The 18,988-nt window shown below is 41.7% G+C and overlaps 2 protein-coding genes across 17 annotated transcripts in view; one reads left to right on the forward strand and one right to left on the reverse strand.

Annotated features, from left to right (window-relative positions):
• The window catches only part of PPIP5K2 (diphosphoinositol pentakisphosphate kinase 2), a 47,491-nt gene extending 46,001 nt beyond the window's left edge, over nt 1-1,490 (reverse strand). For 13 of the 14 annotated variants that reach the window (XR_003529931.1, XR_003529932.1, XR_003529933.1 and 10 more), the window contains exon 1: nt 1,209-1,284. The gene's annotated coding sequence lies outside the window, so the exon portion shown is untranslated. Of the gene's footprint in view, nt 1-1,208; nt 1,285-1,372 lie in introns of those variants that run through there. The other variant, XM_027656877.1, reaches the window with a different exon arrangement.
• GIN1 (gypsy retrotransposon integrase 1) lies at nt 1,314-13,280 on the forward strand. 3 transcript variants are annotated; one of them, XM_027656890.1, is made up of 9 exons: nt 1,336-1,415; nt 3,490-3,534; nt 5,530-5,675; nt 6,572-6,765; nt 7,805-8,110; nt 8,800-8,988; nt 9,084-9,251; nt 10,338-10,626; nt 12,413-13,280. In XM_027656890.1, the coding sequence occupies exons 3-9, from the start codon at nt 5,537-5,539 to the stop codon at nt 12,718-12,720; spliced, it is 1,593 nt and encodes a 530-aa protein (XP_027512691.1). In that variant the 5' UTR covers nt 1,336-1,415; nt 3,490-3,534; nt 5,530-5,536; the 3' UTR covers nt 12,721-13,280. The 3 variants fall into 3 exon arrangements, with proteins under 3 accessions (XP_027512690.1, XP_027512691.1, XP_027512692.1); XM_027656891.1 differs by lacking the exon at nt 1,336-1,415 and adding an exon at nt 1,682-1,830; XM_027656889.1 differs by lacking the exon at nt 3,490-3,534 and having other exon boundaries at nt 1,314-1,415.
• Nucleotides 13,281-18,988: the final 5,708 nt, after the last annotated feature.

An 18,988-nucleotide genomic window follows, 5' to 3' on the forward strand; every position in this document is an offset into this window, starting at 1 on the left:
ATTGGGTTCAGCCTCTGGAGCTCTGATCTGTTCTATCCAGAGCTGCAAGAAGGAAGAAACTTTCTCCACAGAATGAACCAGACAGACAAGACAAGTCAACCAGTATAAAAATCCATATTTCTCACATACTGAACCGTAAAAAGCATATTATATCACTATATGCCACAAAAAAAGTTTTACATAGCAAGAAGAGCTTTGTTACTGGTTGAATCAAAACTTGTTTATTGAGACAAAGATGGATTCAATGGGATTTTGATACTGCGGGGGGAGCAGTTTGGCGTGTTACTCGAGTAGAAAGATGATGCAGACAAGGTGGAACAGAGAAGTTTAAATAGATAAGGGGACATAATGCTTAGAAAGACACACAACACAATGCAGAAACACTGTGACAAACGACTGTGAAGAGGACATGAGATAGAAATGGTACGGATGAGAAAAGAAACCACTTACTTGCAGTGGTTGTACTGATCTCCCCCAGTCTTACTGCCTGAGTGAGGAGACTCACTAACTAGAGTCAACTATTACAACTGCCAAACCCCCAGCACTTTCAGATCTTATGATACCTAGTAGAGTTCCCGGGTTCAGGAAAAAAACCACCACGGGCACAAAGAGAAACGTTAACACGGGACCACTCACCCCCTCATTTCTCCCACCTCTGCTTCCAACAGGTTATTTTATAGTTCCAACATGTAATCGATTCTCAGCTTTGGGGCTAACCCTGCTTTTTCCTTTTTTTTTTTTATTTTTTTTTTTTTATTATAGACAGCAATCTCTCTTGCCCCCAGCTAATTCTACACTGAATTCATCATCAGTTTTGGGACGTTAACACCGTGCCCCAAACGCAGCGATCCGAAAGATGCTCCACTACCACTCCCCGTTCCCGTTTCGGCCGCACTACCTTTCACCCCGTGCCCGCCTGCACCAAAAGGCTTAACCCGACATTCCCTGCGCTGCAAACCCGGACGCCCGGTGTGGAAACCCTCCCCGAGAGACAAAGCGCTGCACAGAGCGCCCAGGGCCGTGCCCTCCGCATCCCTCGGAGCAGCTCCCAGCATTCCCAAGGGACACAGATGTGTCCCTGCGCTCGGGGCCGGGCCCCCCGCACTCTCGCCCTGGTCCCACCGCTCCAGGAGACTCCCGCTCGCCGCAGACACCGCGCCCCCCGGGGCTGGAAGGACGGGGAAGGAAGGAGGGATCGGCAGCCTCACCTGCCCGCGGTGGCCTCGCGGCCCCTTCACGAGGCGGCTCCGCCGCTGCCCCGCCCCCTCTTCCCCTCCCCCCTCCTCCCTCCCCTCCCCTCCCCTCCCGCCACTTCCGGGGGCGCCACAAAAGTCCCGGGGCGCCGCCGCTGCGGTTGTGCGTCTGCCGATACCTCGTGCCGCTGGGCTGGTACCTCGGTACCTCTGCGGGAGCAGGTGGGTGCCCAGGGGCGCGGCGGTGCCCGGGCGGTGCCGGGCGGTGTCTCCGCGGAGGGGGCGACGGGGGGAAGGCGGTGGCGGGCAGCAAAAAGGTCGCGTCGGCGCCGCTCAGCGCATGCGCGGGAGGGGGGCTCGGCCGCGTAGCCCCCGGGGGACGGGCCGCGCGGGAGCAGCGCTCCCGGCGTGCCCCGCGCGGTGCATGCTGGACGATGTAGTCTCGCGGCGGGCGGGCGCCTTCCTGGCGGGAGTTCCGCGTCTGGGAATTTCGCACGACGCCTGGCGCTACCGCGGGCGGCGAAGCGCTGGTTTCGAATTCCTACCCGCTGGGTCTCTCGGAAGACGGCCCCAGCCTTCTGTGGAGCTCCCACAGGCCAGGGAGGGATGTAGGGGAATGTGCCTGTCTGATTTACAGGTTTTTGGAAGGCTCTGTTCCTGAAGCTCTGTGCTAAAGGGAGCCCGCAAGAGAGCTGGATAGGGACTTTTTACAAGGGCATGTAATGACAGGACAAGGGGGAACGGCTTCAACTGAAAGAGAGAAAGTTTAGATTGGATATATGGAGATATTCCTGACTGCGAGGGTGATGAGGCACTAGAACAGGTTCCCTGGAGAAGCTATGGATGCCCCATCCTTGGAAGTGTTTAATGCCAAGCTGGATGGGGCTTTTAGCAACCTGGTCTAGTGAAAAATGTCCCTGCCCATGTGAGAGGGTTGGTACTGATGATCTTTGAGGTCCCTTCTAACCCAAACTATTCTATGATTCAGAGTTCCATGGGGAATTCCCATTTCTGATAGGAATTGCAGACAGAGGTAGGGGACTTAGTTGGAAGCTGGTCTAAAACAATAGTTTTGCAGGGACAAACTATTTTGCAGGATTGTGATTGTGCGTAGCAGAAAATGGGCATTAAAGGGTAAAATAGCCAAGTGTTAGAAGGTATAATTGTTTGAGCCAAGACACTAGAGCAAAAAGAGCTCTGATTATATGGAAGTTTCATTCTCTTGCCAAAATACTACCCTTGACTGAAAGGCAGTGAATTCTTTTCCAGCTTCAAAGGTACTAAAAATTGATTGCTCTTCTTATGTCTTTGATTTTTTACCAGATACATTATGAGTTTTGATAGCCATAGCATGTGAATTATCTGAATAAACAACAAAACTAGGAGGTTTTATAACTTGTTATTGTCAGAGCTTGTTTGTTTATTTGTTTGTTTTTAAGAGTGTTTTAAACCAAGTAAATTAGGTATTGTGGGAAAAGATTAGTAGGGACACAAGAAAATAAATATCCAGGAAGGAAACTCATATAATGTTGTCGTCTTAGGCAGCAATCCAGCAGACTGTTGAAGCAGTTAAGAGTTTGCTGGATCAGGATCCTACTAAATTAAAGCATGTGGATGCTACATAGTATATTCTTTCTTCCTTGTCTTCCCTAAGCTGTTCCAAACCCTTATAGCAGAAACTGCTGTTGCAGGAGTGAGAATGGGTCTTCTGTTTAGCTGAAGTATAAGCTTAAATGCATCGTGTTGCTTAAATGCATCGTGTTGCTGTGCATCTTAATTTTGTTAAGATCATTCATTTTGTACTACATGGAGAATATTCACTGTTTCAGGCATGACTTTCTGAAGCACTGGAAGAATAAAGATTGTTGTGGTAACATCTTTTCCTGCCACATGTGAAAGTCTGTGTCAAGCCAAGCCAGCCTATCATCTCTGTGGTTAAGTCATAGGTCATACCTGGCTAGTTTTGACCTCAGGCTGTGCACAGGTAACTTAAGTGTAGGACTGGCCATCAGGAAAATCCTGAATGAAACTTGGATGCTTACCCCTGGCAGCTGGGATATTTTAATTGCCCTTCACCAGTGCTCTTTTGCTGTCAAAAATACCAGTTAAGTGACTTCTAAATATCAGAAACACGAATTTATTTCATGGCAGCCTCACCTTCCTTTCTGCTGTTAGTTAGTCAATTTACCAACCCAGTACATTGGTTTGGCTTGTGCTATCAGATGTAAATTTACAGGAAGCTGCTGTGTTCTGGCTCCTCTCCTTCCCTGCTCTGAAACACCCTCTTTCCTCACAGGCAGGACTGTGGTGGCAAAAAGTGGATCTGTGCTAGTTGTCCCAGGTATGAAAATTTCTCTTTAAAACACTGATGTTGTATGTCAATAGACTTGGCTGGTTTTGAAAGCCAGCTCTGGGTAGTACAAAAATTATTCAGTGGGGCAAAGGTCTTGCCACATTTGGAACGTGAAGTTCCTGGCATGCATCTGCCATTAATAACACAGCAGTGCTTGGCCTAGTTATACATGTAGATTATGTTATTCTGTAAATAACATACAGCATTTTGTTTTCTGAGAGGAATGGAGTAAAGCAGGCATAAACACTCTTAATAGCTCTTTGCTCCCTTCCCACCACCTGCATAGTGAAGGTAGGTGAGAATCTATAAACTGAAAAACAGACATCTCGTCTTACACATTTTGCTGTCAAATAGCATCATGTGTACATTCCAGAGTGACTGGATACTGTCACTTCCCCACAATTATATGCCAATTAGCAGGTATGGCAGACAAGCTACCTACTCTTCTTAGCAGGTTATGTTGTCACAGTCCAGCCCTGGGACGCTGGCAAGATAAGGAAGAAATTTGCTGTGGAAGTTTAGAGCTGGCTTGCTACCAAGTCTCCAAAACTCGACAACAGAGCCTGCTTCCCAGAGAGGGGAAAAAAATCAAACAGCCAAGCTATAGCAAAATATATATATTTTACATATAAAACAGATATATACAGTGAGAATACTATATACCTATAACCTCAGAAACCCCAAATAGCTTCCTAAAAGGGAAGAGGGGAAGGGAGAAGGAAAAAAGAAGGACAAAAAAAGGACGAAAAGGAGCAGAAACAAAACAGGTATGCACAATCTAAAAACCCGGTAACCAGCAGACTAAAAGAACTGGCAAAATCTCACCACTTCCCTTGAGAACACAGGACAGTCAGACCTGGCCCAGCACCCACTCCTCACGTGTGGCAGACAACAGCAGTCGATACAGGCCTCAACTTCAGGTAAGCAAGACCACATAGGGATCTACTATTCTCAAACCTCGCCTGAAGAGAAGAGAGCGAAGTCTCTCCGGTTGGCTTTATTTATACGTCAGGTTACACAAAGGAACAGCATGGAATACTTCCTTGGTCACCTCTCTAGTTCCTTCCTGGTTACAAGCTGGTCTCCAGGAAGGCCTAGGGTGAAACCTATCACATTTGCTTAATGCTGTGGATAAATAGTATTCACTATGACATGGCAGACTCTAAGCCTTATCCTGCTCCTGTAGACATTGATGAGGGTAGGATCAAGCTGCTGTTTCATTCACATGTTCATTGCTGCTGGAACAGATTTGGAAAAAAGAAATAAAAAAAAAAATAACTGAAATATTTTAGAGCCTGCATGAATAATTCTGCCTGTGAATATTTCTGATTTTCATTATTTGCTAATTATTTTGATGCTATTCTTGCTAGACTCAAACATTCCCTGTATCAGTGACCCATTTTACTAGTGACATTTTAGCTTATGAATGTGATCAGGTAAGTCAACCCATGTCAATTGTTATCTTGCATGCAGAACCTGATTTGGAACTTCAGAATCTCATTGTCAGATGAATTAATGAACAAAATACATTTCTGTCAGTTTCTAGTTAGGAAGTTGGTGTTTTTTCCTATTTGTCTATGTTTGTTTTTTTTCAACTAAGGTGGATTTTTGGACATATCCAGTCTGCAGCACACCTGCATTTGAGGGCTATCCAAACATTGAAGAATGAGAACAGTTTCCTTCTCTCTGGTGCTATTTCCCTCCCCTGTCCAATGAATCTAGTAGAAGTCCCCATTGTGTGGAAATTTTAAAACACAGTTTGATGAAAACAACTCTGCTTAGAACAAAATTAGTTTCGATCAGTGTTTCTTATTGCTTAAGTTGAGAGTATGGGGGTGTCAAGGGAAGTGCAGTGAATGGTGTAACATCCTCTTAGAGGCTACAGCCCCAGGATGCCTTTGAGCTACAAAGAAATCAGTGAAAACTCAGGATATGCTCCTCTGACAGTGGCTCCGTCTCATAAATCCTGTGCATTTTGTTCAGATTGACAATGGTTCGCAGTGGAAAAAGTGGTGGTCTCCACCTGAAGCAGATTGCATACTACAAGAGAACAGGGGAGTATCATCCCACAACACTGTCAAGTGAAAGAAGTGGAATCAGGAGGGCAGCCAAAAAATTCATTTTTGAAGGTAAAAATATTCTCTCAGATTGCTCTGAAAAATAGATATTTAGGTGAAGATTTGCTGATATGAGGAAAAAACAAAAGAAGTGGGATCTTGCTCTGCAGAATTCTGTGATTTTTTTTTTTAATATGTTCTCTATAAAACAAATGCTCTCCATATCCCTGGTTAATGTATAACAGGATGTTTGTAGAAATGGAAGTTTGATCTCCTTCATTCCATTCCGAGAGGGATTTATGTATCTATCTGAAAGCCAAACCTTGTTCTACATACACCAGAAATAGACAGGCATTGCCATCCATTACTCACAGGATTGCAGAAAGGGAAATCCAGATCTCCAGCTGTAGACAAGGAATGCTCCATCCTGTCTGGAGAATGCTGTGTATGGCTGAGCAGAAGTGCAAGGACAACTTTGCCATCAGTCACCTGAGAGCCTCTGTGCCCTTCCCAGCTTTGAGGCCCTGTGAGGAGATACGTGAGCCTCTGTAGTGTGCTATGTTCTCTCAGTCCCATCAAACCTGCCAATTCTATGTAGAGGGAACGGAGGAGTTAAAGCTGTGACTTACAGTATCAGGTTGCTGGCAGGCACACAACAACTTCTCAAACAGCAAAACCTCAGCACTCCTACCTCCCCTTTCCACCCTTGTGTTTCAGTCAGACTTTCTGTAGGATCACTTTGCATTCTGACCTGCCCTTTTAACTCCTCAAGTCCACATCAATAAACATAGGTGAACTGATGGCTCTTCGGAGGAAATAATTTAAATATTTGTAAACAAAAAACTACATTTACACTGAAGTGAAGTTACTCTAATCAGTTCTGTTCCGAATCATGCTCAGGAGTTTTTTAAACTAAACAAAGGGACAAAGCACTTGCACGTAATTTGCTGGTATTTTTTTTCTTTCAGAAAATAAATTGTTCTATGTTGGAAAAGATAGAAAACAAATGCGCCTGGTAATTGTTTCTGATGAAGAGAAGAAAAAGGTGCTCAAGAAATGCCATGAAAATGCTGCTGGTGCTCATCATGGGATATCAAGGACACTGACTTTAGTGGAGTCTAATTACTACTGGACCTCTGTAACAAATGATGTCAAGCAGTGGGTATGGTCTAATAGCTACAGGATAATTTTTTAAGTAGTCTTTTAGTTACAAATGTTTTGCAGTCCTATGGCTTTGGTACAGCAAGTACCCGGACTGCTTCATGATGAGGAAACATGAGCTCACAATAACACTGCAAATGGTCAACTTGGTGTTTTCTTTTTACCCTGTTACTACTGACAACATGGCTTTTACACTTCTCTACCTGCTGGTGGGGAGCCATGATGCCTTTGAAGGCAGATCCAGCCTTGGAGAGTGATTTCTCTTGACTTATCTTTGTTAGGATGCAATGTGCCATACCAAGGATATGTGGCCAGAGTAGCTACTGGCAGATAAGAACATGAAAATGGTGTCTCTGCCTTACAATTAGTTGTGTTCACGAAATAGTTAAATCACTGCTAGGGAAAGTTCCTTCTTCTCTACCCAAAGACGCATGGACATGGTCCCTGGTAGAGTTCAGTCCTTCAGGGAACTGTATGTAAATGTCCTTTAAGGCCAAATTACTGTTGCTATGGGTTTGTAACATCACCTGGACACTTTGGGGTCATAAGCAACTGTAACATGAACTGAAGTTGAGTCTGTGCCTTCAACTCAGATTGTACAAAGGACCTCTGTCGTGGAGATAAAGCTGATCCATGTTATGAGGTAAGATTATGTATTGCCAGTGTTTTTCAGCCGCAGCATACATAGGTTAACCAAAAGGGACTTCCTGTCAGTCCCAGCTGCTTCATGCTTCCTTTAGTATTTACAGATGGTAATGGACTTGCAAGAGCACAGTGCTTTGAGGACAGAGGGAATTCAGCTATGAATTTCTACATGTCTTTCTCCTGGCCTTCTATTGTTTGGTTTTATTTTGGTTTTATGCTGGGACTGAAAAATCTGAGAGTAAAAAATTGTAAGAAAGGTGATAAATGAATTTGTTTTGCATTGCCTGGTCTGAGCTAATTTAGAGAGGAATAGTGGAGATCTATGATTCTGATGATTGTCTTAAACCTTCACCTTTGGTTTTTATTGGTAACATCTTTCCTGATGTTTTCTCTAGGTGTATGCTTGCCAGCATTGCCAAGTGGCAAAGAACACAACCATCGCTGGGCCCAAAACACAACCTTTCAAAACAGAAGACCCATGGACAGCAGTTACTATAGAGCTTATGGGACCATTTAATGTTACCAACAGAAGTCACAAATACATCATAATTATGACAGATTTATTTACAAGATGGACTGTTATCTTACCACTGCATGACACTTCAGCAGCTGAAATTGCTAAGGCACTCATAAATGTGTTTTTCTTATATGGCCCACCTCAAAAAATGCCTATTGATGAAGGGAAGGAGCTCGTTTATCAGGTAATTTTTTCCATGGCTGATTAATCTTTTTTTTTTCCCAAGAAAAAACAATTTTCCCCTATATTGTATTTGAATTTTAGACCATTCCTGAGAAAGACTCAAGTAGTTTTTTCTTCAGTTTAGAAGAAAAAGAAGTTTTCTTCAGTAGAAAAGAAGTTAGCACATGACAAACCAGTTATTTGCAATTGTAACATTATGCAGTGTTTCCCAGGGCTTTATTTTTTGGATAAAGCAAAATTATTTCCTGGCAGTCATAATGCAGGTTTTGTCACTCATTTGAACTGGCATGGGTTTTCACACTCCAGTATGCTGTATTTCATTCATCCACATTGTCCAGTAAGCAATAGCTAAGGCTATTTTTGACATTGGCCTGTGGTTATTATGAAGAACTTACCATGCTTTGATCCTCTTAGAGATGGTAAGATCATCAGATTGTGATACAGAGGAAATGACAGATTAAGTGGCAGAAGTGTAGTTAGAAACTATGAATTACTGGCTCCTAAGCCATACTTACTCCTTTAGCTCTCACTCACAGTTCTGGAGTATTTGGTGCCAATATGTATTATGTATGTAAGACTTTCCTCAGTCACCATCGTATCAACAAAAGGGGTGGAAAACAGTTTGTTTACTTGAAATAGGATAAAGGAGAAGGGAAATGTTCACTAATTGTGTCCTTTTTTCTTTTGAAGATAAATGAAGAACTCTTTGCACTGTTTGGAATGAAACAAATTGTATTGTCTTATCCTCAGACAGATGATGTAAATGAAAGAATGTCCAAGACAATCAAAGCTTTTCTTAGCAAGTACTGCATTGACTATCCAAATGATTGGGATGAACATTTGTCTGCTATTGCCTATGCTTTCAATTTGACAAATTTGGTATGTGAAGATTCTTCCTCTTTTGACTGAAGTCCCCCAAAATGTCTGCAAAGCTGTGTGCTAAATTTGCTTGCTTTTGGTTCCCATTTAAATAGGAGCCAAATCAAAACACCCCGTATTTCCAAATGTTTAAACGTAACCCATATGTTGTTGAGCCAAAGAATATATGTGTGGAAGGAGAATACAGTATGTTTGCCAAAATATTTGAAGCAACTAAAAAAGTCAGTCAAGCACTGGAAGAAGAGAAGACCTCAGATTGCCAGGTAAATGTTATCTATTCAAATTTTGCTGGTAAGAAGACTGGAGATAAAAGAGATGGAAAGGCTTGAAGCACAAAGTAGAACTAACCTTTTAAAACAATGTGGGAGTTTGTGTGGTGGTTTTTCATTTGTTTTCCTTCCTCTGTGATAGCTAGATTTCAGTGTAACAAATCTCATATGTATTTGGAAGGAGTAACCTGGCCAGTTGTCGAAAATTTACTATTTCTGACTTACAGGAGTAAAACAGTATCTACGGAAGCTGAAAACTGTTGCCTGTGGACTGTTGATTTAAGAAGATAAAGTCTATTTCTTCATAACTCTTCAGCCCTACATGATTATGAACTATACACATTGTGCAAGTTTCGAGCTGGCTTCCCGCCAAGTCTCCAAAACTTGACAACAAGGCCTGCTTCCCAGAGAGGGAAGAAAAAAACGAACCACAGGAAAAAAACTGAAAGAAGTTCGAACTAAACGGGATTCTATCAAAAATATATATATTTTCAATTATATATATACAATTTGAATATATTATCCACAACAGGGAGCTCCCGAGGGGGGGGGAAAAAGGGAAAAGGGAGGGGGAAACAGGGATAAAAAGAAGCCTAAAAACAAATATCTCTTAAATATACCCGTTAATAGAGAGCTAGTCAATAAATATAAAAACTAATTCAATACTTCCCGGATCGGGACAGCAGAGCTATGCAAGGCAGCAGCCAACTCCCCCACACCTCCCAGAGAGACTGGAGATAACGGCAGGTCTGAGTAGCAGGCCCTGGCCTATATAAGCAAAGCCTGTCTACGGAGAGACCTGTCGCCTTCAGCCACCAGAAGAGAGAAGAGAGCCAACCCTCTTATCTGTGCCTTTTTATATGTTGTGTTATGGAAAGGAATAGCAAGGAATACTTCCTAAGTCATTACCCTAGTTCCTTCTTGGTTACAAACTGGTCTCCAGGAAGGCCTAGGGTGAAAACTATCACACACATACAAAACCACTCGATGTTATGTTTATGCACTATTAACCAGTGCTATGAAAATCCATTGTTCCTTTTGGAAAGAAAGGAAATGTAATTCATATGTATCTTCCTGCAGGTGGAGAAAAACATCTCAGATGAACAAAAAGTCAGAAACAAAATCACAGTCAAAAGGAAGACACAACAATTAAATAGCCTGCAACTTAAAGTTGGTCATGAAGTCCTCAGGCAGAGAAAAAACTGGTGGAAGGATGGTCGTTTCCAGTCAGAATGGGTTGGTCCTTGTATTATAGATTATATCACAAATAATGGCTGTGCAATATTAAGAGATGCCACAGGATCCAGGTTAAAAAGGCCCATCAAAATGTCTCACCTCAAGCCATACATAAGAGAGTCCGGTGAAAAAGGTGTGTGTATATATATATATATGTAATTTCTTTTAATTTATATTTTTATATATGTGAAAAAGATTGAGGTTTTTGTTTGTTTGTTTGTTTTTTAACTTCGTGTCTTCGAGGATGAACAAGTATCATTCACTCACCAGTGGGAATTAAATTAACACTATATAATAATGTAATAACTGGTTTTCAGAAGGAAGAACAGTGACTGTGAGTGATGTCAAACCTATGCAGAGCATGGAACAGAGCTAATGAATCATGTCTGAAGTCTTTTTAAAAATAGCTTCTACTAAAGTTGCTTCTGATCTCTGGTCTGGCTCTATTCATCCTGGCTGGCTAAACATGCTAGAAGTAGAAGCAGGCTGAACTCTGTTCAAGAAGCATTTTCTGACAGTGTTTCTGTTTTGGTATAGACAGAATTCACATCAGTTTTATTTTTTTGTTGTTGTTTAGCCTGACTAGTGCAGATGGTAGATGTTTGGACTTTTTTCAACATCTGAATGTCCTCTAAAGGCCTTGAAGTAGAAAGACTACATCAGAGAACTGATTTTTGAATGGTTTGTTTTAAATCATGCTACTGAAGAATTAAATATGTTTCTCTTACCAGAACAAATAAAATTGTCATGCTCTGCAGTAGGATGGCTAGAAATTCCCAAAGATTTGGGTAACCAAATTCTGCTCTTGGTCTTGGACCTCAGCATGTCCTTTTGCAGTGCTGCCATGTTAGTCAAAAAGTGGCAGCTGTTTCTTTTGTGTCCATGCTGTCTTTGAGTCACCACAGGCATTTTGAGGAAAATAAACACTCGATCTTCAGAAGACTTATGTCACAGATCAAGGTGCTTTTTACATCAGGGTTCTTGAAAAGGAGAACAATTCCAACCCTATCTGCATGTGTGATTAAGCTTTGGTTCTTGAAAATAAATAAACTACATTGAGATGGTAGTATCTTCCATCACATCTTAAAGCTCTGGGATGGACAAAGCTGAAACTAATTCTGGAATTTGATGTAAGAAGCTGATATTTATATCAGTTGTCAGCTGAAGATTTCATAACCAAGATACAAATTTTATGTCATGTCTGCAGGCCGCTACTTTTTCTTGGACGATCTCTCTGTGCCTTCCAGTTCCTCTTAAAATTAATGATGCATGAGGAGGTAATCACAGGATAGCAAGCATGCAGATAACGTACAGCTATTACAATAACTTTGGTGAACTGTGTCACTGTATAAAAAGTTAAACATAGTTGTCTTTGTATTATCAGAACCTAATATGTTTACCACTGAATACTGCAGAAGCAGTGTGTAAACAGAGTTTCTTCCCCTTTTTTTCCAGGAAGTGACTGTCCTGGGTTTGGCTGGGATAGAGTTTGGTTTCTTTTTGTTTCTTCTTTTTTACTTACTTTTTACAGCTTAAAAAAGCCTGTTGTGTTGCATTAAGACTTCCCAGCAACAGCTTGGAGAAACAATGTTTCTCTGTGTGCATGCACAAAATGAAAGAATCTGCATGTCCATTCATTCAAGGTATTAGTTCAGCAGGTGACTATGACAGATGTCAACTTAGTCATCGAGGTAGCTAAGAAAAGCTCTTTATGTGGAACATTGTAAGCATTTTGTGGACGTAACGAGATGCCAAACATTTGGTACTCAATGAAATTAGGAAACTCACATTATCAGTCTGCTGTCACTCAAACGTTCTTGCCCTCTTGTGGGAATTGTTTTGAAAAGAAAGTTAGCACCTTACCAACATTTGAAGTATGACTTGAATGACCTGATCTAATGGCTCCTTTCCTTTTACAGACAACCATTACTTTCTACAAGGTGCAGTAGTTGTTGACCATGACTATATCGGCTTATCTGAAAGATCCAATAATTCAAGCCAACCAATAAATCAAGACTCCGTTGCTGATGGGGAAATAAATGCCTACACAAGAGATGTCATGTCTGCTGTACAGATTTCACCTGCAGCCTGCAAAGAACAAGAATCAACAGATGGTAAACTTGGGTCTGAGTTGAGAGAAGATAATTGCATTGAATCAAACACTGCAAAGCCAGAGCAATGGCCTTCACCTTGTTGGACGCTTCAGACCAAGATAGAGGTTACTTAAGCATAGTCTTGTGTCACATATCATTGCCAAACAGTTTGGATCTACCATAGCAGACTGAAAAAAAAATAATAGGTCCAAATTACTTAGCTAAATCCACTTTACTACTTTATGAACATGAGAATTCTGCAGGTACCCACTGGTTAATTTGCATGGGTGTTAAGAAGGAAATTCTTTGTTAGCAAAAACAGGCACACCCTAGTAAGAGCACAAGTTTTCATCATGTATTTGAATTTCAGATTTTGTTGGTAGAATGGCAGTGTGGCCATGCCTTACTGTTATCTTCTCAGGACAAAATGCCTCATTTCACTGTAATGACCTTTTTTGTTAATCCTTAGATGACTCATTCCTAATGTGCAGCGATACTGTGGGATGAATATAACCTAAACAACTTGGTGTAAATGTTGCCTTTACTGGAGAGAAGCTCATGTCTTCCTTTTCCTGTTACATAACAGTTTTCTATTCTTTCTGGGAAGCTGCAAACTCTGCCTTTTACAACTTTTAATTTCTAGTCTAGCACACAGTTCTAAGATCTCACAAAATAATAAAGCTGCTGAAATGAATTACATGTAATGTTCTGTGCATGAAAGAAGGAGGCCTTCATCTGCTCCCCACTTATCAAAACACTGCTAGGGTGAACAATTTTAATATTTCTAGCATGTAAAAAATCTTAAGAGCATTCAGTATTCCTTTGTTCTTTTTTTCACAAACTTGCAGTTTTCCATTACATTTACATGGTCACTGAGCTTGTACAGGTTTGGAGATTTCCACTGACGGGGAGCTAGGAAAGGTGAAGCACTGGTATTAACCTATTCTCTGATTTCCTTGAGCAAGTTGTTACTGGTCTGGACTTCCTGCTGAGAAGACTCTATTTCAAAGTCAGCTGAAAAGGAATTTTTTCATGTGGGAAACTGATAAGTGTAAGTCAGTTCTTTTTACAGAGGACTGATACAAAGAGGAAGAAAACTAGCAGAAAACTGAATTGAGAAATGCAGCCATTTCTATCCAGTACTGTGGAAGATTTGCTTATCTTGCTCTCTGAATGTGTCTTATTTCTGCTGCGGAATGTCATGTGACTTACAACACAAGTGGAGGAAAGTACTATTTATTATGAGTTTTCAGTTAATCTTAGGTAATAAGAGTGGTCCTCAAGGCTAATTAGGTACCTAACCCCCACAGAAATTCATGCCTATGGTACAGTATGTCTTTGATGTCATGGAATGCAGCTGTGTGAGAAAAGATCTCAGCATCATGACAGGACTCTTTCTTAAAATTCTAAAGGAAAATAATTAACACTCAAACTATTTTGTGTCTTCTGAAAATCCAGTCCTACAGATACAGGTTTTCTCCACTGAGACTGTTTCAGAGGGATGGTTCTGGGAGGCAGTACCCTCTTTCTGAATACATTGTGTGTATGCACACATGGAATATATATATGTTTATGTAATAGTGCATGCAAAAATAAATATTAGCATCAGTGATAAAACTGGAGAGTAAGGCAGTTGTCTGTAAGATTCCTTCCTGCTTTGTGAGGTGCAAAAAAGAACTAGCCCCTCTTTTTTTTTAGTTCAAATGAGATATTCCTTAATTGCACACAGTACAGCAAAGCTGTTTTGAGGGGAAGCTCTTTAGTAAAGCAAGGGTTGTAGTGTTGTTAGAGCTACACTGGAGAGAGAGGAAATGCTGCAGAGAGATGGGAATGGGCAAAACAAAAAACATCATTTCACATACCATGTAATGCTGATCATTCTGGCTTCCTGGTACTTTTGATCTACTGTGTTAACAAGCAGTAGTGTCTCGTCAGTGCACTGAAATGTGGTCTTCTCTGCATGTGGGAGGCTCATTGAAATAAAATACAGGGGTTTCAAGCTTATTGATATGAAAAACAGTCAACAGAAACTGAAAAAAAGCCCCACCAGGAAATGCAAGACACTGCAAGCAGCACAGTGTTCTTGAGGAAGCTCATGCTCCAGCCACAGTGAAGCGTGTGTTTGTGACCACAGTGAGGTGTGACCTGCCCACTCTTGGTTTGTATTTAATCAACTTATATAAATACACAAATGTCCTGTACTCTTTTTTACTGGCATAGAGATTTCATTTATGATAGGACAATAGCAAAATTTAATAACAGAATTCTTAGAAATAATGTTGTGCCCCCTTGTGGCAAGTTGATAACAGGCTGGGAACAGAAAGGAGAACAACATGAAAGTAAGTGCAAATTTCCTCATACCTCCCAGCACAGAGCTGTGATCATTTATCCTTTGGGTGTGCTAAAAGCACTAGTTACCAGCTCAGAGCTTGATGAAAAACACTATAAAAATATCTGACTGTATTAACACTCAAGACTCTTTTACTGTGGAATGAAGACTTTTTGCCTCTTGTTGGAATACTTCCTGAACTTTTGTCTACCATTTGCCCACTCTGTGTTAAGGTTTCTGCTTTCCAGCTACAGATGTTTTAAAATTTTTTCCTTCTTCTCCCTGGAACTGAATGTTCCCTGCAGGAGGGTACCAGTGAGTCACAATTTGCTTTTCAGAGCAAGCAGTTACCAAATCTGGAAATACACTTTTGAGAACCAGATAAGTGCCTTATACTCATTTGCTCATTTGCTTTGGTGCCACATCTCTGTCAATGGCTTTCTGCAACAAACATTACTGTAATGACCAAGCATTAAAATTGTTGCATAGTAACCTCCTTGGTGCTTTCAAATGGAATTTTTGGGGGACTGCAGCAAAATGGATACATTCACTTAATTGGCTACCTTAAAACAAAACCTGTGAGTTATAGGTTATCTTTAGGTGGTGAACACTCAGCAAAGCATGTGAGCAGCTGCCATTGTCTGTGGGCCTGAGAGTTTGGCTGCTCACCTGTGAATTCAACAGAAGGAAATGCCATGTCAGAAGTCCCCAGGACCAGACACTGCTTTAAATTAGAAGGCTAAAATTTACACAAACAAGATTTAGCAATGCCTTCAGGAAATGGGTACTGTACTCTTCTACACATATTAGAAGACCCGATGGCCTGCTGTTTACATCTTGGTAATTAAACTATGTAGAAATTTGGAATGAAAAACAGTATACAAAAAACTTTAATTTGAAGAGGAAGGCACTTCCAGACAGTAACCTAATTTTAAAATATTTGATTCAAGAGCAGTTAATCCTGAGAATGCATTCCCCAGTCAGTTCTTCCCTCTCCTCTTGTTATAGGCTATAAATCCAATGAGGGAATTTTTCCTTCCTCTGCTCCACTGTAAGAAAAACGGAGTTCTAATGGGAAGGGAGAAGGGGGTCAATTAACTTTACAAAAGGTCTGGCCGGCAAAGCCAAATTCCTAGCTAATGGCTGGAGGGGGGCGGGGGGGGGGGGGGGGGGGGGGAAGGAGTCTGGGATTTTTTGGGGTAGCTGGCCCGGCTCACGGGGGAAGAAGTCAGTTTTGCTGGGTTGTCTCTCTGGGACAGAGACGGGGTAGCTGTCTTGTCTCCAACTCGGACCTGCTGTGTTCTCATCGGAGAGTTTTTGTGCTCACTGGGAGAAAAAAGGAGGAGCCTTGGGACACCGTCATCTGAGGACAACAGTGAGTTTCATGGGGGTGGACTGTTTTCCTTTCCCCTTTCTTCCACTGGGGGAAGGCTCCTCATCTTCTTTTTGGCTCCTCCCGCGACCCGAGACCCCCCCCAGACCCCTCCCTGTGTGGTGACCGCCAGAGCCCAACAGCGCCCCCTGCAGGCCAACACAGAGAACTGCAGGCTCTGCACCTCCAGTGACCCAACAGCGCCCCCTGCCGGCCACGATTAGGACTGTGCTGAAGACAGAGAAGTATTCAGATTTTTCTTTTGTTTGAAGGCGACTTTTTGGGTACAGGACTATTGTCTAGGGGGGGTTTTGTGTGTTCTGTTACTGTTCTTGCCAACATACATATATCTTTTAACAAAGGGTTGTTATTTCTTTTGGTTTTTTTCCACACTTCTTCGATTAAAGCCCCTTAATTTTGAATTTACAATTGCTGAGAGAGAGGAGTTTGGTTTGTCTCATAACTCATCTTCTTAGCAAACATTCCAGTCTCTTCAAACTGAGCCACCTCTCTCTCCTCTCAGCTTCTACAGAGATGAAGGGATCTGCAGGAACCTCAATGCACAGCAGAAGCAGGGATGCCAATAAAAAAGGAATGTAGGAAATACAGCATTCCCACTCTGCCAGGCAGTGCTGCCCTGCTACAGATTTCTAGTGCAGTGATTCGCAGATCAGTTGGATACAACTTTCCAAAACTGTACATTTCCACGTTCCAGTCGTTACTCACATGGTCCTTTTCTGGGTGCTTGACAAGAATCTCAAAACTTTCATCAGCAAGACTGGAGCATTCAGAGCTGCAGCTCATGGCAAGCACCCGTGCCTTGAATATATAAAGTGATACCTAAATAACTGGGTTAAAAGGGAATAAATCAGATTTCACTAATTCACTAGCTGATTGTTTTTGACAATTGATGCCTTTGATCTCTCTATGCCTCACTTCCCCCTTCAGTACAGAGTGAGTAGCACCATCTCACTTTCCAGACTAGGTGAAAAAAATATTCATTACTTTTCACAAAGCTGGCAGGCATAGTGATGAAAGCCTCAATAAAAAAGTCCTTAATAAAATGAGTTCTATATTTTGTGCAGAATTTCAGTGATATGCAGTAAATAATACATGTGGTTCCCCACCAGACTGATTTTGAATGTCTGCCTAGTCAGAAACATCATCCATCACTCCCACGCATTAAAGACCAAGGAGAAGAACAGAGCTCATAGTCATGGTATTATGCTGGCAATCTTAATTTTTTGTTTCAGAGTCTTAAATTCTGTGTGTTCGACTCCACAGGGAGCCATTAGGTATTTATTTTGGAGCATGCAGTGGTGCCCAGGCTTTGTCTGCCTCCCAGCTGGCACAGTCACATGGTGGCAGACTCAGCCTGTCTCCTGCAGGGGCTGCACAGGGCTCGGAGGAGCTGCTACCCCATTGGTTCTTCTGAGGCTTTTCTTTCCCAAACTATGTTCACAACAGAATTTTTGCTAATTTTCAAATTGATAATTATGGAAGCATAAATATGTTTCTGAGAGCAAGAGGGCCCACAGTTGTGTAAAGGCTGTGTGAGTGACCTCTCATGTGAGTCAGGGTACAAAAGTACTCTGCTTGTGCATCAGGTGGTTTGTACCACAGCTGCCAACTGTGGCAAACTTTCAGTACAGCTTTACAGCTTCCTAAGAACCGGGCACTTTGGTTGCTCAGAGCAAGATCTCTCATTCTCTCTGGAAAAAGGCCATGCCTCCAGTTCCTTATGCACAGTGTGTGACCTGAGAGCTGGCTTGAGGAAACGTGGCAGAATTGTGGGATTTAGTCCTTTTCAGTGCAAGAATTTTTCTCTTAAGCAGCAGTCTTAGGATGTGCCATGGCTGAGGGAAGCAGTAACAAACACGGGGAAGAGGGTATCAAAGTATCAAACTGAGGATTGTAGTGGCCAGGGCAGGGTTCTGCCCTTAAAACCTAAATGATAAGTGGCACCAACTCTAGCCTCTTATGGCTGTTGCCTTATCCCCAGCCTACTCTTCTTCCAAAGAGTAGAAGAATTAGGTTTCTCATATGTCTCAGTTCAAAAAATAAATGTAGCCTGTAATTAATAATAAATTCCCTAGTTTGCTGAACTGTTACCACTATTTGCTTGGAAAAAAATTGTTCCACTCCATCTTTAAAACAGTACTTGGGCACAGTGCTCTTGAAAAAGATTGCCTGTACATCATCTGTGTATTTTTAAAAAAGTTGTACAATGAAATCAGACAGAGCTTCACGCATAGGATTTTGTGCTTCATATGCAACTAATTAGTAAGAAACACTAGTGGAATGGAGCTAAAGAAAGAAGCAGTTCAGCAAAGTGCCTTCATGACCTGATTTAGAAAATATACAGCTTCCAAATAGACTGCCATGCAGCTCTCCCTTGTACCTTTCCAAATATGTGTATAACAAAGCCAGTTAGATGCACTTTTAGGTTTTCCAGCCACCTTGTCCAGAATTTTGCAGGTTTTGCTTGGATAAGTAGCTATCACTGGTGATTTTAAATCCTCTACACTATCAACTCCCCTCTTTTCTTCCGCCAGTAATGCTTAGCTATACAGATGAATCTTAATTTTTCATCAGTATTGGACAGGAGTTTAAAGAGCAGTTGCAGCATAAATTTTACTAACAAACTTTGATAATTTACAATTTAGAAAAAATACTTTCACATTTAAGAACTATAAAAAAA

Source organism: Corapipo altera, unplaced genomic scaffold (genome assembly GCF_003945725.1).
Source record: "Corapipo altera isolate COAL_440 unplaced genomic scaffold, ASM394572v1 61281, whole genome shotgun sequence".
Classification (NCBI taxonomy): Eukaryota; Metazoa; Chordata; class Aves; order Passeriformes; family Pipridae; genus Corapipo; species Corapipo altera.